This window comes from Haliotis rufescens, unplaced genomic scaffold (genome assembly GCF_023055435.1).
Source record: "Haliotis rufescens isolate VD_foot unplaced genomic scaffold, xgHalRufe1.0.p SCAF_8, whole genome shotgun sequence".
Lineage (NCBI taxonomy): Eukaryota > Metazoa > Mollusca > Gastropoda > Lepetellida > Haliotidae > Haliotis > Haliotis rufescens.
Genome location: NW_025964372.1, coordinates 21,968,049 through 21,988,597, shown reverse-complemented (window position 1 = coordinate 21,988,597; position 20,549 = coordinate 21,968,049). Strand labels below are relative to the sequence as shown.

The 20,549-nt window shown below is 37.5% G+C and overlaps 1 protein-coding gene across 8 annotated transcripts in view; it reads left to right on the top strand.

Annotated features, from left to right (window-relative positions):
* The window catches only part of LOC124142829 (flotillin-1-like), a 32,517-nt gene extending 12,195 nt beyond the window's left edge, over nucleotides 1-20,322 (top strand). For 5 of the 8 annotated variants that reach the window (XM_046511511.2, XM_046511516.2, XM_046511515.2 and 2 more), the window contains 9 exons: nucleotides 6,510-6,653; nucleotides 7,086-7,205; nucleotides 9,582-9,677; nucleotides 12,964-13,116; nucleotides 13,495-13,676; nucleotides 13,999-14,044; nucleotides 14,634-14,771; nucleotides 15,424-15,588; nucleotides 16,555-20,322. In XM_046511511.2, the coding sequence (XP_046367467.1) occupies nucleotides 6,510-6,653; nucleotides 7,086-7,205; nucleotides 9,582-9,677; nucleotides 12,964-13,116; nucleotides 13,495-13,676; nucleotides 13,999-14,044; nucleotides 14,634-14,771; nucleotides 15,424-15,588; nucleotides 16,555-16,584 (1,074 nt within the window). In that variant the 3' untranslated portion in view covers nucleotides 16,585-20,322. Of the gene's footprint in view, nucleotides 1-6,509; nucleotides 6,654-7,085; nucleotides 7,206-9,041; nucleotides 9,138-9,581; nucleotides 9,678-12,963; nucleotides 13,117-13,494; nucleotides 13,677-13,998; nucleotides 14,045-14,633; nucleotides 14,772-15,423; nucleotides 15,589-16,554 lie in introns of all 8 variants that reach the window. The other 3 variants (XM_046511514.2, XM_046511512.2, XM_046511518.2) reach the window with 1 other exon arrangement.
* The last annotated feature ends 227 nt before the right edge of the window (nucleotides 20,323-20,549 follow it).

Genomic DNA, 20,549 nt, shown 5'->3' with positions numbered 1-20,549 from the left:
AATGCTAGTCCAAAGTGTTGTCTAACATGGCTAAGTTTAGCAGTCTTTTTGTGTTACAATGGATCACAGTGCTCATATGTCTTCATCATTTGATCCAGATGGTGTGGATCGCTGCATTTGCTGTTTGCTGGTTTTCACAGCTGAGAATTTATTATTTAGCATGTTTGCAGACCACCTAGATAAAGTTGAAAATTGCTGACTGCAGCAGAAAAGCAACATTTACTTTCACTGAGAACAATTGTTTACATGATAAAATTCAAATAGTAAAGTGCAGTTATTTTTCATTAATGGAACTCTGTGGAGTGCAGTGGGTTCGAGGCCACTCTTCTCAATTTCTGCTTAAGTATGCTGAGTAAGGTATAACTTTGCAGGATCAATCACCACATTCCCATATGCCCTGAAAAACAGAACCTTTTGATTGACAGGTGGGAGATTGGGTAGATAAGTTCAATATTTTGGGAGAATTCTTTTCACAAATGTGGACATAATTGTGGCCAAATGGTTGAACCTTTAATAAATACATGATCAGTTGGCAGTATGATGCATGAGATTCAAGGGGTTCTTGTGATGTCTTATCCCTAATGTAACAACCAAACGTAATAAGTGTCTTAGGTGGAACCAGGAACCCCTTTAATTTTGAACACTGTAAATGATTGCTGTCATGGTTTCCTGCTTCTTCTTTTTTAGTTGAATACAGTATCCTAAGAGACCCAATGAGCAGAACTTTGGTCTTGTTTTCAGACAAGAGTTTTAATACTTTTAAGTACTGAATGTAGAAGGGTATAGCCTTTGGCTATAATAAAACAATACAATCTACAGTCCGATGTTGTAGTACACTGAAACCCCGTGCATCTGGACGATAGCATTCCAACTGATATCTTCCGAATTATCAAATTCAGAGATTAACAGACCCGTGGAGATTCCGGGGTAGAATAGGTCTTCAGCAACCCTTGTCCTAAAAGGCAACTAACGCGATCAGGTGGTCAGGCTCGCTGACTTGGTTGATACATGTCATCGATCCCAAATGCGTGGATCGATGCTCATGATGTCAAGCACTGGATTGTCTGGTCCAGACTCGATTATTTTACAGACCGCCGTCATATAGCTGGAATATTGCTGAGTGCGGCGTTAAACAAACAAAAAACAAAAACAAAAACCAATCAGAGATAAACAAATAATTGGTTTGTTTATTTATTTGATATTATTTTTTTTGTCTTGAGATTTATGTCACATAAGCATTCCCTACGGTAATTGTCTCAAAGGTGGGTTTCTGGATTGGCAGGGACCGGACTAGTAAGGCTTCACTGATTTTGAATCAAGAATAACATAAACACCACAATCAGCATCATTTAATACTCATTTGCTTTGAGCTCCCTGTGGCTCTCAGGCACTCACTGTTCACGTAATATTGGATATCAGAATTGACCGGCACCTCGGCCATTTTATACATTAATCATGTTAATATCCAGGCACTGGTAAATTGAAGCATTGTCAGTCTGAAATGTCTGATGCTTCTTACTTTAATGTCATTGTGATACAGGGACCTCAGTCTATACATATCAGCATGAATAGTGAAATAGAATCTCAGGGCTCATGTTTTTCTGGCTGTTGTTATCGGAAGAGATTTAATGCACTTCATCAGCTTGGATCAGTACAGCCAAAGGTTGACTAGCAAACACTGGACCAGCAACCTAAACATATGACAGATACATCAATGTAATTATTCTGCATCTGTGCGTACATCCAAAGCTGTTTGTCCATAATTCATGCTTAGCACTACCCTAACCACAGATTGTTTGGCAACAGAATCTGCCGAGTCAGGAGTTTGGTGCCAGTTTGGGCTGCTGCCTGTTGCATTTTCATGGCATTTTATTGATTTTCTCCTGATAGGCCTCATATCGTGCTTCCCCAAGTGGCCAGTATGTGCTGGGAGTGGAGATGGGCTTGTGGCCAAGCTCTGATATCCGAATAGGCAAGGACAATGGTGAAGAGTGTCCTCTGACCTGCTGTGGTGATGTGGATACTGTCTTCAGTCTGTTCACTGGGTATTCAAAAACAAATCTGAATTTTCATAGAGCAACCTCTAAAATGGTTAACAATGGCTCATAGACTTGAAAAGACGAACATACCCAAAGAACATTGAAATATCAAGAATGATTACATGAGGGTACATACTCAATCATGGCTTTACAAATTATTATCCCCCGTCACTGAATGAAAGTCCGATGCTTATCTAAGAGATACTTGTCAAGACTGAGTTCGAAATTATTTCTTACAGAGTTATGTCCTATGCTTTTCAGCTTACTGCATAGTGTCTGCAATGGGGGCAACTTTTCTCAGAAACCACGGATATTTAGTTTATTTAGTACATGAATGAAACTTTGCATGCTTATCTATGAGATAGTTCATCTCATCATACACAGTTACGGCCTTTGACCCATGTTATTTTACAAAATGCATAGTGTCTGCAATGGGGACAAGTTTTCTCAGGAACTACTGAAGTCAACTTATCTAAAAGATTCTTATCATGACTGAGTTCGAGAATTGGTGCCATAAAATATTTTTTTCCAGAGAATATGTGTGTTTCTGTGTATTAATTTCCCATTTAATCTTTTTTTTTTGATGACATAAAGCAACCCTAGTGCCTATCTCTTCCAAAGGCTTTGCAAGACTCATTTTTTATAGTTTATATTCACTGCTATATGAACAAACAAAATTCGTACGTGCTCCATGTCCGGGGATAGGGATAACACTGTTTTCTTGTTAGCATTACCTTTATCACATTCATCAATCATTTCATATTTGGTTTCCAGTGAATGTGTTAATGTATAATATTTCAGAAGTTCACAGTGTTAAATTCTGATACAAATGAAAAATTAGACTACAGTAGGTAAGTCCAACTAGAGAATGACTGACCTTGTTTACTTGATTTATAATCTTTATTTGGACAGATATGTCAACAAGGTTTGGAGGAGCAATAATAATGTCTAACATGTTCAACCTAGATCGATGAGGCCTACAAGTGATATTTTGTAATGTCTTCTGTGCAATACTTGGTGTCTCCTGCGGCTACACTATGGGAAGCATTGCGAAATGTTGTATAAATCAAAATGCTTCAGTCACCACGTTATTGTCACTATATAATTGGAGGGGAGTGTATATGTTGCCGGCACCCTGTTGTCAAATGAGTTAGCTAAATGGATTTAGGTGTGGGCTCTGTGTACCCTAACAGCGTTGGTCATTGCTCATAATGTTAATCACTGGTTTGTGTGGGCCAGGCTCAGTTATGTTTGTTTGTTTGTTTGTTTGTTGTTTAACACAGCACTCAGCAATATTTCAGCTATATGACAGTGGTGCTTAATTATGTATGGGCTGCTGTCATATTGACAGAATATTGCTGACTGCGACGTTAGACAACAAAACCAATAGTTCACAAGCCCTGTTTTTGGCATAACGATTCTCAGTATCAGTCTGCGATTTGAACCACTAGTTCGAAGACCAAATCTAGTAAAAGTCTGTTTGGTCAAGTAAACTCAGTAAATGTCCATATGATAACATTTAAACCTACTTATATTAGGGTCATTAGACTCAGACTGTAGTAACCCATGCTTTAAATTCCTGTTGTGAGACAAAGAGGTGTGGAACAGACTCAAATACAAATTGGTTTGGAGTTTAAGGTGGGCCACCAAAATTTTTGTTCTGTTTCATTGTAACCTCAGGCATGGTTTTATGAATGTAAACCGCAGTGAATCACAAGTTTACCTTCTGCTTGCTAGTGCTAGTGCTGGTGTATAGCCCATGTAAGATAAACATGGTAGTTGTGTAGCAACTGTTTGATAACAGTAATAATCATTAGTGATCATATGAATCACATGAACTTGTTTATCATCCTGATTATGTGATAACGATGTCAGTCTGTGACACTACAACCAGTCTGAACTTGTGTTTGCATTGTTTTCAGTAGATTGTAGTCTTACTGTGTGGACGTGTATCAATATACGTGTATATTATATTACAACGAAATATTTTTTGTTAGTCTTCAGGCTAGGTTAGGGATGGAGGGTGTAGCCAAGTGATTAAAGTGTTAGCTGCTACGCCAAAGGCCCGGGTTTGATTCCCCACATGAGTACAATGTGTGAAGCCCATTTCTTGTGTTCCTGTCTGTGTAAAACCATACTCACTCACTTGTTTTGTGGCTTAAGCATGTCAGTCTCCATTACAATAGATGAAATGTTTATGGCATGTGTGGTAACCATGTCAACCATGACACTTGTATAGGATAACATATGACAGTTATTTATGATCCGTGTGGGATCACCATGACAACTGTTTATTCCAGGTGTGGTAACCATGACACTTGTATGGGATGACATGACAGCTATTTATGATCTATATGTGATCACCATGACAACTGTTAATTCCAGGTGTGGTAACCATGACACTTGTATGGGATGACATGACATCTATTTATGATCCATGTGTGATCACCATGACAACTGTTTATTCCAGGTGTGGTAACCATGACACTTGTATGGGATGACATGACATCTATTTATGATCCATGTGTGATCACCATGACAACTGTTTATGGCATGTGTGGTAACCATCGTAACCATGACAATTGTATGGGATAACATGTGACAACTATTAATGATACATGTGTGATCACCATGACAACTGCCCACGAGTGATGACAATGACAACTGCATGGCTAATGGAGGGATTCATAACTGGGTGGAATCCTAATCCATTTGATTACACAAACTGCTCCAAATTGTCCAATGAGCAAATAACTGAGGCTGCAGTGAAATTATCCCATGAGTTTAGTAGTCCTCATGACATTACAACATCAGACAAACAAAAGTTGCATAGTGCTGGATTTAGTGTTTAGCAGATAGTATGTGTCTGTGAACAAACAAAATCATTAATGTGTAAATATCTGTACAATTGTGTTTGATTTGAAAGGATGAGTCTATAGAAGCAGAAAAAAACGTCAGTATATAGAGTTTTTGTATGTAACATTGTTGTCCATATGGGAGAATGTGTCTGAATCACCAGCTTACGCCCAGTGTGATAGATTTAGAATGTCAGCCTTGATGATGAGAGGTTGTTATGGCCTAAATTGGTAGCAGTGGGATAATTTGCCTGGTTGGGACTATTAACCTTAGGAGTCATGCAGCCATTTCAGAATATGCTCTGTTTGAGTTAGGTCAGTTCACTTGTATCAGTAGGTGCCATATTTTTGCATGAAAGTCTTTGCAAGGATTTATCTTCCTTGTCAGAGGCCAATTTTCAGCCCCGACAAAAATTCCCAGTAAAAATATCCCACTTCCTGTTAGTATAGTTATTATTAATGTTATGACAAGTCTACTGACTTTGGAATCCCAGATAAATCTCTTTGTTTTGACTCTTCAATGGTCAAAGTCATGCTCAGCCATAAACAGAACTTCTGACAGTTGATTTGGAGGTCTGTAGTCTGTCACCAGCTTTTAGTGGCTCCTAAGAAAAGTCAACATTACGTATAACCATCTCTGCCTGGCGACATTCCAGTAGGTGGCCCAGATGATAAGGTGACACTTCTTGCTGCGCAGTCGAGTTCCTTTGTCCTGCCAGAACCCGATGATCATTGGTTTGAATTTTAATTTTGCCCTGGCGAAATTATTCACTTACCACTTACTTCCCAAGGTACAACTGAAATAGTTTTCAAAGAATCATTACCCCAGCTCACACTCTGACTTTCTGTGCTGATGATGGACAAAATTGAAAGTCATTGCTTGGTATTTTAAAGGTTAAACTTGGATGAAAACCACTTTTTTTAATTGGCCATAAGAAGTATTTTGATATCTGTGCAGCTCAATATAAATATGCCAGATTCTTGTTGTTCGTATATCATAGTTGATAGATCTTTGTAACCATGGTTACATGTTGTCACTCATTATTTTAATAGTTTAACATTTGCATGTTTATTTGGAAAATGGTGCTGGTAATATCATTCTCATGTATTTATTTCCTGATTTTGTTCTGTTAATGTCTCTTGTCACCATTCACCATAATGCTATTGTGAACACATGATGATGTAACTATTGTAAATATACCATAAGTTTTGTGACCAAGTAAATAAAGTGAATTTGGTATTTATTTGGATCAGTTGAATTTTTTTTTTTATTCAAAGTATATTACTGGTGTGAAATGTTGGCACAATTATAATCAGTGAATGTAAGGTTACCAGATTTTAACTGAATTAACTTTAAATTAATTGTTAAAATTTCCCTTATTGTAAACAAAGTAATAGAAAATGTATTTTTAAACCTTTGAACACAGTTAAGCCCACAGCTTGACAATTGATTATCAATCAAAGTTATTTATTATTATCCTGAAAGTAATTGATGTTTCATGAATTTAAAATAATTTAGGACAAATCTTGTTTCATACATTTACATTAATGGTGTTTCATGCTGGAAGCAAACTTTTATCCAATAAGGTGAACAAGGTATGCTTGTTGGTCCCAGGTGAAGATTCAGGGAGGAAACAATGCAATGCTACAATCTGCTTGTGAGCTGTTCCTTGGGAAATCTGAGACGGAGATCCGCAATGTTGCCCAGGAAACACTGGAGGGCCATCAGAGAGCCATCATGGGCAACATGACTGTCGAGGTGAGTACAGAGTGGGGCATGTCACTTTAGATGGGGGGTCTTACGGATGGGATGGGACAGGATGATACATAATGATACATAATGATACATCATGATACATCATGAATAAGTAGCGGGTGCATCGGTGGATCGCGATTTTTTACTTCACAATACAAGTATTGATCACAGTCTCACACTAAGTTAACAGTATTGATTCTTACCTTACATGTATTCTTTTAACAAATGTTACACCGAACTCCAATTACTATTGAAAATGAGTAGTGAAAAGGTAAATGTTTTCATTCATTGCACGATATCATGTATATCATTAGCGTGCCAGGTTTTTGCATCCTGTCTATGAAAAGAACCTCTTGTGCTCATATGAGTTGACTACATGGGGACAAGTGTACAATTTCTAACTTACACACCATTCTTTATGATGTTGTATGGCAGGAAATCTACAAAGACAGAAAGAAGTTCTCAAAGGCTGTGTTCGAAGTGGCATCATCTGATCTTGTCAACATGGGGATCTACGTCGTGAGCTACACACTCAAGGACATCCGAGATGAAGAGGTATATGCGATATACAAATACATGATGTTACAATATGCGCAGTGGGGACCGGGCTTACGGAAGATCCCCAATACTCTGATACTTGTCTGAGATGCTAAATTGGATTGATTATCAGGCTCTGTGACCGGGCATGTCATAACATTTGATATAATGACCTTTTTTTACCATTGGTTTGTCAGGCCCTGACATGCAATGAAAATAGATATATTATCAAAACCATACAGTCAGTAGTGCTAATGGTGATTAGTAATTCTTTATGAAATATATTTTGAGCCTCAGTCATTCCAATTATTCCTAGTTGCCTCGGCATGTTATCTCTACATGTACCCGGTCAGGCTCTCTGACTTCGTTGATTCATGTCATCGTATCCCAATTGTGTGGATCGATGCTCATGATGTCAATCACTGGATTGTCTGGTCCAGACTTGATTATTTACAGACCGCCATTATGTAGCTGGAATATTGCTGAGTGTAGCGTTAAACAACAAATCAGTGTTGTTACTGTCAGGCTGCATGATCCAGGTGAACATACATTTCACCCCGTGAAGATTCAGAGTAAAATTGGTCTTCAGCAACCTGTGCTTGTCGTAAGAGGCGATTAACAGGATTGGTTGATGCATGTCACCATATCCATATTGCATAGATCGATGCTCTTGATGTCAATCATTTGATCGTCTGGTCCAGACTTGATTATTTACAGGGGCGGTCGGGTAGCCTAGTGGTTAAAGCGTTCGCTCGTCACGCCGAAGACCCGGGTTCGATTCCCGACATGGGTACAATGTGTGAAGCCCATTTCTGGTGTCCCCCGCCGTGATATTTCTGGAATATTGCCAAAAGCGGCGTAAAACCATACTCACTCACTCACTTGATTATTTACAGACAGCTGAGTGAACAAATGTTAGTGCCAGTCACTAGGCTGCCAAGTGTACACTCATTGTAGGCATCCATGATAAAGCTGAAATAGTGCTGACTTCACCATGAGATTCCACTTACTCTTGCGCATTGAATTAGAAACGCTTTTACTGTTAGTAGGTAGTTATGTTGCATAAAGGTGAACGATTATGTAACGATTTTACACCAAAAATGTTAGTTAATTCATATTTGAAATCTTATTTTTAATAACACATCAAGTCATTTTCAGCTTGCTTTTATTCCTGACAATGGACACCATCATGATAATAATAATTTATTTCCTTTTATTTTGTATTTCTTGACCATGCCTGTGTATGTATACTGAACAAAAGAAGTTAAGGATCATGAATATTTTGGGGGTTATTTTTATGAAATTTTGTGCTCAGTCTTCACTGCAAAAAAGTATCCCTTAAAATATTTGTGATCCCTAACTTTGTTTGTTCAGTTTATATAAAGACCACCAACTGAGAGTTCCATGTTGTATATTTAAGGGAAGTAAGATATTGTGACATTTGGATAACAATGTACAATTGATAGCTTGTAATATAACAACATCAATAACAATATTGGCATCACTTGTTGAAAGGATAGGTAGGACGAAAGTAGACATGTAAGTAGTTGTATTGCATGTATTTCTAAGGGAAATAATATCAAAGATAAAAAAATTCTGAATGTCATTTATTTGTTTTATATCATTTCAATATCTCAATGCCCAGTCAGTGATTTAGTATCAACAATAAAATTATCATTGAGTATCATTTATCAGTTTATATGATTTGGCTATCTCTTTGCTCAGATGCTGTTTTCCATAAGGCTAAGTAGCACTTCAGAATGTAGTCATTGCCAGGAGGCAAGTAGTGATAGTCCATGTTTGTGTCTCACAAGTGAGCCAGATCTATGCCATAGCAAGTATGTGTCTTTACAGGGGTATCTAAGAGCTCTAGGTATGAAACGGACAGCTGAGGTCAAGAGAGATGCACGTATAGGTGAATCTGAAGCGCAACGTGACGCAGGCATTAAGGTGATGCAATCATGCACTGTGTGTGGACACCACACGCTTCTGTGAAGGTTCATGCTCTGTATCATATTTATCACTCTCATCCTCATCAATCTTGTTGGTGGTGGTTTTTGTCATAGATCAAAGATGGCTGTATAGAGTTTGACGTCAGCAAAACATGATGAAATTCATACTTGCGATATATTCTGAAAAAATATTCAGTGGTGTACAGATTCTCACATCAACTGTTTCATAAAGGAGTGGTGGTTGTAAAAGTTGAACTGCACTTTCAAGAAGTAGATGTATTGTGATGCTGATTGTTAGGGTCAGAATTGCAGCCATCTTTGACATCAAGTTCACATAGTCTGTCCAGCTCATTGAACCAGAAACGAGACAGAGGGCACCACCAGACATGCACATGTTATATTTATCAAACATTCTTTCCACGATTACTGTTTTCTTGCCTAGGGTTATTTGAAAGCCTTAGGTATGGCAAGAACTGCACAAGTGAAACGTGATGCCCGTATTGGTGAAGCTGAAGCGCAGAGAGATGCAGGCATTAAGGTGAAATCATGAATGAAACTGAAATTTGCATTTGTTGTTCAAGCTTGCATGCTGTCAATTTAAATTTGGCTATCTTTGAATTCAAAATTGCAAATCACCGAATTCAGTTTTGGAATCTTCATATTCAAATTTGAATTGCTTAAGCTATTATTTGTCATACTTTTAAAAATAAAAGCTGATGACAATTATCATGTTTATGAGAATGTGTTTTAATAAGAAAATGATAGTTACAATTTTTCTTGCTTTTTTTTCCATTCTAATATTTATGTTTTCAAAAAAACTAAATAATATTTTGCTGAAATTTTCATTGGATGTGAAGTTTAATTTTGAAGAAAAAAACAGCACATACTTCAACACCTCATAAACATACAATAAACAGCAAGGCATTGACTTTGTTGTAGAAACATTATAGGAGTAATTTACACATCCCTGTACAGAACAGATGGACTGTTTACGTGTTTACTTGATAAAAGAGACAATTAAATTTTGCTAGCATTGTGTGTAGGTGTGTTCAGGCATGTTCATTTGAATATTTGTTACTGTCACCAAAATCTGCACCACAAGCTGCTCTACTCACTCCCTGAGCTTCGACAGTCACCTCAGCGACCCTCCTAACTCCTAACACATAACCAGGTTATCATGGTTAAAGTCCAGGTTATATTTTGGTACTAATTATTAATTTGGTACTAAATGCTAACAGACATTGAATCCTCAGTTAACAACACCCCTCCTCCAATTTATGCTACTCATCCTTTTATGGGAACATTTCTGTTACTATGTGATTCATAAACTATGAAGTAATTATTCTATGCACACTGTCCGGTCAGCTTCAGTGACCTGGTTGATAACATGTCATTCTACCCCAATGGTAAGGGTCGTTGCTCGCAATATTAATTACTGGATTGTCTGGTCCAGAAGCTAGTATTGACAGACAGCCGTCATACAGCTGGAATATTGCTGTGTGCGGCGTTAAGCAACAAACAACCAAAACTTCAGTGGTTATTGCATTTGCCTGACATGCCGAAAATATGGGTATGATTCTCAACGTGTGAAGCCCATTTCTGGTGTCCCTCTGCTGAGATTTGGCTGAATATTGCTAAAAGTTGCGTAAAAAACAAACTCACTCACTCCAGATGTTACCTTATTTCTTCTCTATACTTTCATTCTGTCACAACTGATCGTGACTTCTTGTGTTCTTCGGTCACAGCAGATTGATTGCTCACATTTGGTAAACTTAGAACAGTTCTTTTTCAAACTGTTCTGGATCTTATCCTTCTTTTACAAGCATGGTCCTTAATCCATCACATAAAGTACAACACCCATGTAATCAGATCTTTGACTCCTTGTATACTCTATTTGAAGATTTGATGACATCCATAGGAAGTCATCTGGATCATCTCAGATAAACTTTAACCAACAAATCAGTGTCCAGGCTTCTCAACACTATGAATGCGTGAAGCCTTCAGACCAACATATATGATCATTGTATCTCAAAAATTAATTTAATTGGCCTTTTTTTAATGTAAATTTGGCATTATCAGCACAATCTGAGCACCATGATATAATATATTTATTCTGTGGGGGGTTTCATTTCTGGATTGAGAAATAATGCCAAAATGTTTTAGAAAGCCAGCTTCTGATTGGCTCAAGAACCAATGCGTCATACATTTCGATTGGGATGTGTCAACTTTTGTCAAGGTTCACCTGATGCAACCTCTGATTGACATAATGGAGGTGGCCTAAGCGTGTGTTAATGCAGAGAGAGATTATATTGGAGTAAGAGATCTGATATTGAAATTCACCCACACCCTCAGCCATACAGTTTCATCATGTTCATTGCATGTGTTGGTGTATATTAGCAGTACATCTTTTGTACTGTTGCATTGTCAGTAGCAGTGAGGATTTGTACTGTTGGTCCCAGAACCATGGCTCAGTTCCACAAGGTGATCTAAGAGCTTGCAAGTTCCATCCCTTGAACTGGGACTGGTAATTTATTACAGGGGTTGATGGGTCGGAGGGAATCTATGGTAGGACTAAGGCTGGGTAACTCGGGTACTCTGGTCGGATGGGTCTTGAGTAGGACCCAGGTACCCACAGGACTACCTGGACCCGTGGTTAGTCACGTGATATATTGTTTAATGACAAGAATTATCTAAAACTCTATGGTTACACTATAAGTCACTAATGTTCTCATTTCTTTCTGACAATGCACCCTTCTGACTTTTATATGTTTGAATAAAGATAAAACTTCATGCAGTAAACTTCAGTGTTGCATGACCAGATCGTTTACATGTGTCTCTAAATACATTTTGCCAGGGCTAAGGTCAAACTTTTCCAAATCGGAGTTTGTACCTATCTCTAAATATCTACAGCAGGTACCCGGGTAGGGTCGGGTAATAGGGTGGTGGGTATCCGGGTAGTAAATTTGGGCCTTGGTAGGATCATGAAAATAATTCACCTTTAGGGGAGGTTCATGAAAAACAAAATATCATGTACTTTTGCTTTTTGTCTTTTCAGGCAGGGTCATGAAAAAATTATGGAAGGACATGGGAGTGTCTTCCAAAAATATGACTAGCATTGAGGGAGGGTCATTATTTTCACTATTTTTTGCATCAAAAACCTCTGAGAAACCCACTCCACGTCTCCACGTCTCCTCCTCTCCTCCCCTCCTCTCTCTCTCCTCTCTCTTCCTGCCCCCCCCCCCCCCCCCACACACACACACACACACAAACACACACACACACACACATCCCCACCCTGTAATAAATGGCTGGTATCTTAGGACTGCCAGGATCTGTTGATCATGAGTTTGAATCCCAGATTTGTCCTGAATATGATCCTTGCTTTGTCAGCACCATAACCATGCTTGTAGTTTCTACCAAAGTGGTAAACGTCTAAGACATGCATCCCTTCTGGCTTTTCTCCTATGTCAAGCTGACACACCATGATGTAGCTGAAATAGTTTCCAAAGCAATGCTAACAAAAAAACGACTTTGTTTGATTCATGGCTAGACAAGTCAGTGAGTTACTTCTCTGCCCATTTCCATATCTTTCTATGTCAGAGTTGATTTTAGTACTGAAATTCAGGAAATACACTGGATTCTTGAACCAAGTCCTAATGTCAAAATCTAAAACAAAAGAAATGCTGATATCTGCAACCCTTACTCTTTGAGGTACTGTAGTGTCAAAGTAAATGGGGGTCCCAATTCGTAGCAATTATAAACCTAAAGTTTTGATGTTTTAATCTTCATCCCTTCTTTAATTCTCTTTTGTCTCCACATAACAGGAAGCCTATGCAGAAGAGAAGAGGATGGAATCTCGTTTTGCAAACGACATCGAGATTGCCAAGGCACAGAGAGATTTCCAGCTGAAGAAGGCAATGTATGACATGGAGGTCCACACAAAGAAAGCCCAAGCTGACTTGGCCTATGACCTGCAGGTGGGAGATCTGCTCAACTTGTCCTATCAAATATGTAGACATTAAGTTGACATGCTGGCTCTAAGCAAATAATCCCAGCACATGACAATCTTCTCATCCTTGTTAGAATCCCTTTCTTTGCAAACACAGAACAGCCAGAATATACTTGCTCATAACATCAATCACCAGAATTGTCTGGTTCAAACTTGACTGTTCAGAGGCTGCTGTGATATGCTAGAATATTGCTGAGTGTGACATTAAATGAACCAACTATACTGAGTGTTAAATAACTAAGAAAGACAAGAAACACAGATATTTATTTGAAAATAATATTTTGATATTTCACGTTAACATGCCACCGCTACATTGTGTAACATTACGTTTGATCTGTGTCTCCAGGCTGCTAAGACGAAGCAGCGCATCAAGGAGGAACAGATGCAGGTGACAGTAATCGAGCGTTCTCAGCAGATTCAAGTGCAGGACCAGGAGATTGTGCGCCGAGAACGAGAACTGGAGGCCCAGGTTCGCAAGCCTGCCGAGGCTGAGAAGTACAGACTAGAGATGATTGCTGAGGCTAATAAGTGAGTCTTGAACATCTTTGCCTGTTACTTTCTGTCTTTGCAGTAGTCACAGGTGATCCAGTTGTCTCAGGCACTGCAATTCGCTGTCAGAGTTTGAATCCCTGTTCGTCCCAAATTACATTTCTAGTTTTGTCAGCACCATACTTGTGCTTGTGAGAGGTAAACATCTGAGACCTGCATGACTTCAGGCTTTCTTCCTACATTAAGCTGAAATGCCATGATATAACTGGAAAGCTGTTCATAGAGGCGTTAAACCCAGCTCACTCACACACTCTATCTTGGAGTATATTTGTGTTGTAGAACAGTGTGTGTTTTCTTCCAGGAACCGAGTTGTGATGGAGGCTGAGGCAGAGGCTGAGTCAGTCAGGGTAAGTTGTATCTTATGTGCAAGTGATGGTCTGACTCAAAAAGAAACATTTGTACCATTGATAAACCCTGTAGGAATTCCTGGTAAGAACAGGTCCCAACTTAAGCTGGTTGTAAGAGGTGACCAAATGGATCAGGTGATCAGACTCGATGACTTGGTTAATTGCGTTTCATTGTACTCCAAAGCGTGGATCGTTGCTCACAATATCAATCTGCCATCATATAGTTGGAATATTGCAGAGTGTGACATGAAATAAAAAAACAAACAAACGGTTTTTGATGCAATATTTTTATGGAGTAGAAGAACCTAATCTGAACTTATTTTCTATCAGCAGCAAGTACCGGTAATATTTCTTATAAAAAGAAACAAGTATTGAATTTGATGTGTGATGTACAAAAGATGTCATACAATTGGTTCTTGGAAAGTATGTATAAGAGCATGAAGAGCAGTTGTGTTGAATATGTTAATTGGATAGTGTCTCCTTAAAAGTCGCAGATAAAATACTGTACTGCTGGCATAATTCATAGTTCCTTAAGAAAATTTCTTTTGCAAATATATACCATAACCTGACCTGTGTGTTTGTGTACCAGATGAAGGGAGAAGCTGAAGCCTTTGCTATTGAGGCCAAGGCTCGTGCAGAGGCAGAACAGATGGCCAAGAAGGCTGATGCCTGGAAGGACTTCCAGGAGGCTGCTATGGTGGACATGGTTTTGGAAACACTTCCAAAGGTAGGGGATGTGTTCATAGGTCTGGGTGGCATGGGGAGGCCGAGTGATCCAAGCTTTCACTGGTGGATTGTGTCCCCAAATGGGTACAAAGCCTGTTTCTCCTGTTCTGCGTTGATCTGGCTGGATTATTGGTGTGAAACCATTATAGTTATATATCTGGTGCCTATTTCCATGATTTTCCATTGGTAGCTTTGTGGTTAAGGTTTTGGCTTGTTGCACCGAAAACCGAGGTTCGATTCCCCACATGTTCTAAGTTAGTATGTGTTAATCCCATTTCTGGTTTGCCACTGTTAGAGTGATATATACTACTCAAAGAAGTTAAAGAATACCTGATGTTTTCATATGACTATAGTTAATCTATCATGACTGGTGGGTATTTGAAACACAGCCTGACAACTGTGGGTATTTTTAACCTGTTTTTAGTAGTATGCATCATTAAAAATCGGGTTGCAGAATAACAATGGGTTTGGAACATAACTATATATTTCATAAGGTTCCTGGTCCCCTTTGAGATTATCAATATATGGTATTTTTCTCAAGATAAAGAGTTTTGTTTAGGCGAATGCATGGTTATGTATTGTTGCATTTACCATGCGCAGTAGCGTGATTAATGTACAGGAATATTCTGACGATAAACTATCCTTGTTCTCAGCTGGCTGCTGAGATCTCTGCTCCGTTGACAAACACGAGGAAGGTTACCATGGTTTCCAGTGGCAAGGGTGAAGTTGGCGCACTAAAACTGACCAATGAGGTGATGGGTATCATGGAGAAGCTGCCCCATGTTGTGGAGAACCTCACTGGAGTCAACATTAGCAGGGTGAGTACACATGGCCTTATATTAGCAGGGTGAGTACACATAGCCTTATATTAGCTGTGTGAGTACACATAGCCTTATATTAGCTGTGTGAAAACACATAGCCTTATATTAGCTGTGTGAAAACACATAGCCTTATATTAGCTGTGTGAAAACACATAGCCTTATGTTAGCTGTGTGAAAACACATAGCCTTATGTTAGCTGTGTGAAAACACATAGCCTTATGTTAGCTGTGTGAGTACCCATAGCCTTATATTAGCTGTGTGAAAACACATAGCCTTGTATTAGCTGTGTGAGTACACATAGCCTTATGTTAGCTGTGTGAAAACACATAAGCTTATATTAGCTGTGTGAGTACCCATAGCCTTATATTAGCTGTGTGAGTACCCATAGCCTTATATTAGCTGTGTAAGTACCCATAGCCTTATGTTAGCTGTGTGAGTACACATAGCCTTATATTAGCTGTGTCAAAACACATAGCCTTATATTAGCTGTATGAGAACCCATAGCCTTATATTAGCTGTTTGCGTACCCATAGCCTTATGTTAGCTGTGTGAGTACACATGGCCTTATATTAGCTGTGTGAGTACACATGGCCGCATATTAGCTGTGTGAGTACCCATAGACTTATGTTAGCTGTGTGAGTACCCATAGCCTTATGTTAGCTGTGTGAGTACCCATAGCCTAATGTTAGCTGTGTGAGTACCCATAGCCTTATGTTAGCTGTGTGAGTACCCATAGACTTATGTTAGCTGTGTGAGTACCCATAGTCTTATGTTAGCTGTGTGAGTACCCAAAGTTAGCTTGTATTCTGAAATGTAGATATTCTGCAGTGGATTCTGAAATAATGTTCAAATGCAGTTGAAAATGTTGTGACATATACATGGTGAAGAGTGAATTTTGGTCAGGAATGAGATTTGTTTGTGACACTACAATAGTTGTAATGTGACAACACTTTTTGATTTCAGGCATTGAAGATTTCCCAGCGTAAGGCATAGAAGATTGCCTGTCTGCTTTTCATTCTTGATCAACAAAAGGACACCAATACTCCACCATGAACTTTTCGATAATAATCCAAAAAGATATTCAAGTAACCATGGTAACATATAATCAACAATCGTAAAAGATGTCAACATGAAATCAAACTAAATTATAAAAAGACTTTTTAAGGAAGCACTCTGCATGTGTTTGTTAATTATAATTACTACAGGTGTGTCTTATAAGCTATTTTTGATCCCAGTCATCTACTAAGTCTGTGTGATTAATAGAGCGTTCTATAGCATAATGCATGTCAATCTTACTTCCATCTCTCCGTGTAGAATCGATGTAGAGAAATCATTTTTATATACCCTCCTTTCATTTCATTGTCATTGTACACCACTCAACATTTTTTCTCATCTTTAATGAACAGTTCTTATTTCGAACAATAATAAAATGGTATCAAACTTTATGAGGTTCAGAGTGTTTGAAACGGAGTCTGTGCTTTGTATAATTTCAACAAAATTTGAAAAAATATGTCTCGACAAATTTTTTCTCTATCAGTTCATCACTTGTGAACTGAGTGAGACAACAGAATTGGTTATTTTTGGAGTATTCTGATAGCAGACAATCAGTTGCTTTTATACAGAGCACACACACTGTTCATCGAGACTGTTTATTTGTAGCAAACCATGTGGTATGTTACTGTTTTCTGTAGATTACAGAAAATGGTTTGTGTTGCTAAGAGTATGCAGAGTTATCTGCCCATATTTTTCATCAAGGGCAGATAACTTGTGCATGCATGTTTGCGTTTCTTGATGCGGATGGTTTGGGTTACCAAATAAAGAATGTTCTTGACTGTCAAAAGAATTGAATGATACAGACTTATTAAACAGGCCATTTTGATTATTCAAGAAAACATCATATAATCTGAAATTCAATTTAGTAGAAAACTCTATTGTTGCTTGTTCATATGATTTACCTGAATAGACCTGAACGGTAGTTTAATTACTCTTTTCATATTTGTAGGACACCATGCTCTATATATTTCTCATACAATATGCTAGGCCTCCATTGAAACAAATTTTTATGATTGTTTAACTTAATTTTTGTTTTGAGACATGTTTGCATCGCATTAACAGTGTAAATAACATTCCCATTTCTGATTGAAGACCCAATGCCACCCTGTAGTGCTCATATTTCCATACTCAAGTAGACCTTAATGTTTTTTTGTATATATTTATGTATATCTATTTTATGGTCAAATAACTACATGTATATGAATAGTCAGTTCAACCACTTACACCACAGAACGGGGCACATTAATTTTCATCAAGCATACAACATGATTTGGTTGTAACAAATTCAGTAGTTATGTTGATTAAAAGCCATTAGTGTCCGTTAAGTTTTAACTTGTTTAAGAATAAACTTATTCTTTGATATGAGGTTTGAAAATTATTATTAAACCTTGTGTTTCTGTGTTTTGTGATTGTATTTATTTGCTGAGAATGAACTGGGAAGGTCTTACGTACTGGGATATTAGAACAACAGTGTTTATGCAGACAGATACAAATGGACTCGTACCATGCACCTTCAAAAGCTGGTGTCCCTCCCAGGTCTACTCATAATGTGGAGGTGGATTTCACCATGGCATGGGTTTAATACCCTACACATGTATTCCAAGTTCTATACAATCTAATGAAGCTGAAATAATTTCTTGGTCAGAACCCGACTTGCTCCAATGACGAAGATGAGATTCAGTATGGATAGAACTGAATGTTTGGTGAATTGTTAAAACCCTGTTCCGTTACTCCAGTACAAATTTGAAACATTGGTTTGGCCAGATTTCCATATAATGTGAATATTATTTTGAACATGTTGAAGCTGATTCCAAATTGTCTTGGTCTGCTTGTAATGAAGGAGCTATATACTGAATTGGTCAATATCCCAGTATCCAGTAGGTTAAGGCATCCCAGGTCTACTAAGGATTATATTGTTAAGATGGCAGCATTATGAATATAATTTTTCCTTAAGTTATTACTTGATTCTGATACAAGACGGGAGACATTCAAATTGGTTTTGGGATTAATTAAATTCAGATCATTGCACCCAGTTTCAAATGATGCCACCACAGGATGAGGCTACAGCCAGGAAAGATGCAATATTTTGAGTGAATATTATGACTATTTTGTTTGTAGGCTAGTGCCTCTGTTTGTTTCTCATTCTGAGTTGTAATGAATAGAAGTTATGTCTCTTTTGTGCTTTTGTCTTTTGCAGAAGTTTCAAAATATTGACTTCCAACTGGCAACTTTTCTGATTGTTGTACATTTGGGTTATTCTTATTTTACCTCTCAGACTCTTTTTTTTTTAAATTAATTATTTTGAACAAAAATCAATTAAGATGGACCTTGAAAACACAATATTTTGTGGTTTAGAAAAGTAATAATCACTATTACTATTATCATGATTAGCATGTGTAATTTCCTTTTAATGTTTAACCTATTTATTTTTAGTTGATTATATGATTTTATATGAAATGATAACTATTTACTATGAATAATTAATATTTACTCTCACAACACTCAAAGGTCTCTAAAAAAGTTCTGATTTGATGCTCAAGGTGATATTATTTTCAGGTGTTGGACTGCTCGACTTTTATGGAAATAATTGGAATAATTTGCATGATCACCTACAATGAAAATCCAAACAGATTCTTGTAGTACCTAGTCATTATAGACCTATTCTCATTGATATTAAAAACTTTGCATTTCGTGCCACATGTCTCATGAAGAATTATCATCTTTTCTTCATGGAAAACAAATTTATTAAGAAGCATAATTTTTTTAATCAGTTCCCAATTGTCTCATGTTTAGCAAATGTTACATTCAGTTTCATTCATATGCTTTTTAAGCAGATTTTGTTTTGACCCTTAACTAAAATGAAATCAATTTCATTCATAAGAAGGATGTAAACAGTATGAAAGTAAATATTTTTGTTTCAAATATGTGATGCCATTGCAACTGTTTTTGTTTAGGGAACACTTATCAATCAAGAGTTGGCTCAATTTCCCTTTGGTTGTATGGTTCAACATTGGTTGACTCCTGTCATGCATCAAACAATTCTTCATTCATGTAGTCCTGTTTTCCTATATTTACATTAAAGATGTTAAACCTGAGTACCTCTATGTATCAGAGTTTTTAGCTATCAAGAATGGCATCGTATTTTAGTTTATTGATCAGTTATAATGATGACTTAAGTTGTTGACAGTGAAAACTGATGACAACTTTGAAAAGAACAAAAACATATTTTCCACAAATTCACAGTGGCATATCTTGTTGATAAGATACAACACCATTGTTTAGATTTAAAGCAGCAAGCAAACATGTTTTGTATGTATAATGATTTATCTTCAAAATTGTGTACTCCCAGATGTATTTCAGCTTGGGTAAAATATTCCATTAACAAATTTCCATCAGTTTTCAATATGACAACTTTTGCATTCAGCTTTGAGAATATATTTTAAGCTTCTGTTATATGCCCTGTTCTTTTAGTTGTACATAGCCAACAGCGTTGCACTTATTATGTCATAGATGTATCGAAACCTTGTAAGTGTATGAGTCAGGAGTTTTTTATGTACTCTGAAATTATATGTTCTTCATAAGATTTTCTTTTTACACATTGCTCATGAATTGTGTTATTCTTGTCCTATCAGTATTTGATATTTGTGTATCGATTTTAAGATAAAATCTTCGTAATTATCTAGTTTTAGTTTTATGTCAATGCATGAATATGTGCTCTGATGGAAAAGACCTGGAAGAAATATCTCGAGTTGACTTCATAGAAGTGACATTGAGAAAAAAGTTTTAGTGCGATAGTGACAGAGTTCATAGGTCACACTGTGACAAGCAAACGTTGATGTCGCTGGTGCCGCTGGAGCCGCTGGAAGTACAGATGCTGTTTATGGGAGTTCTGCCTCTTGTACTTG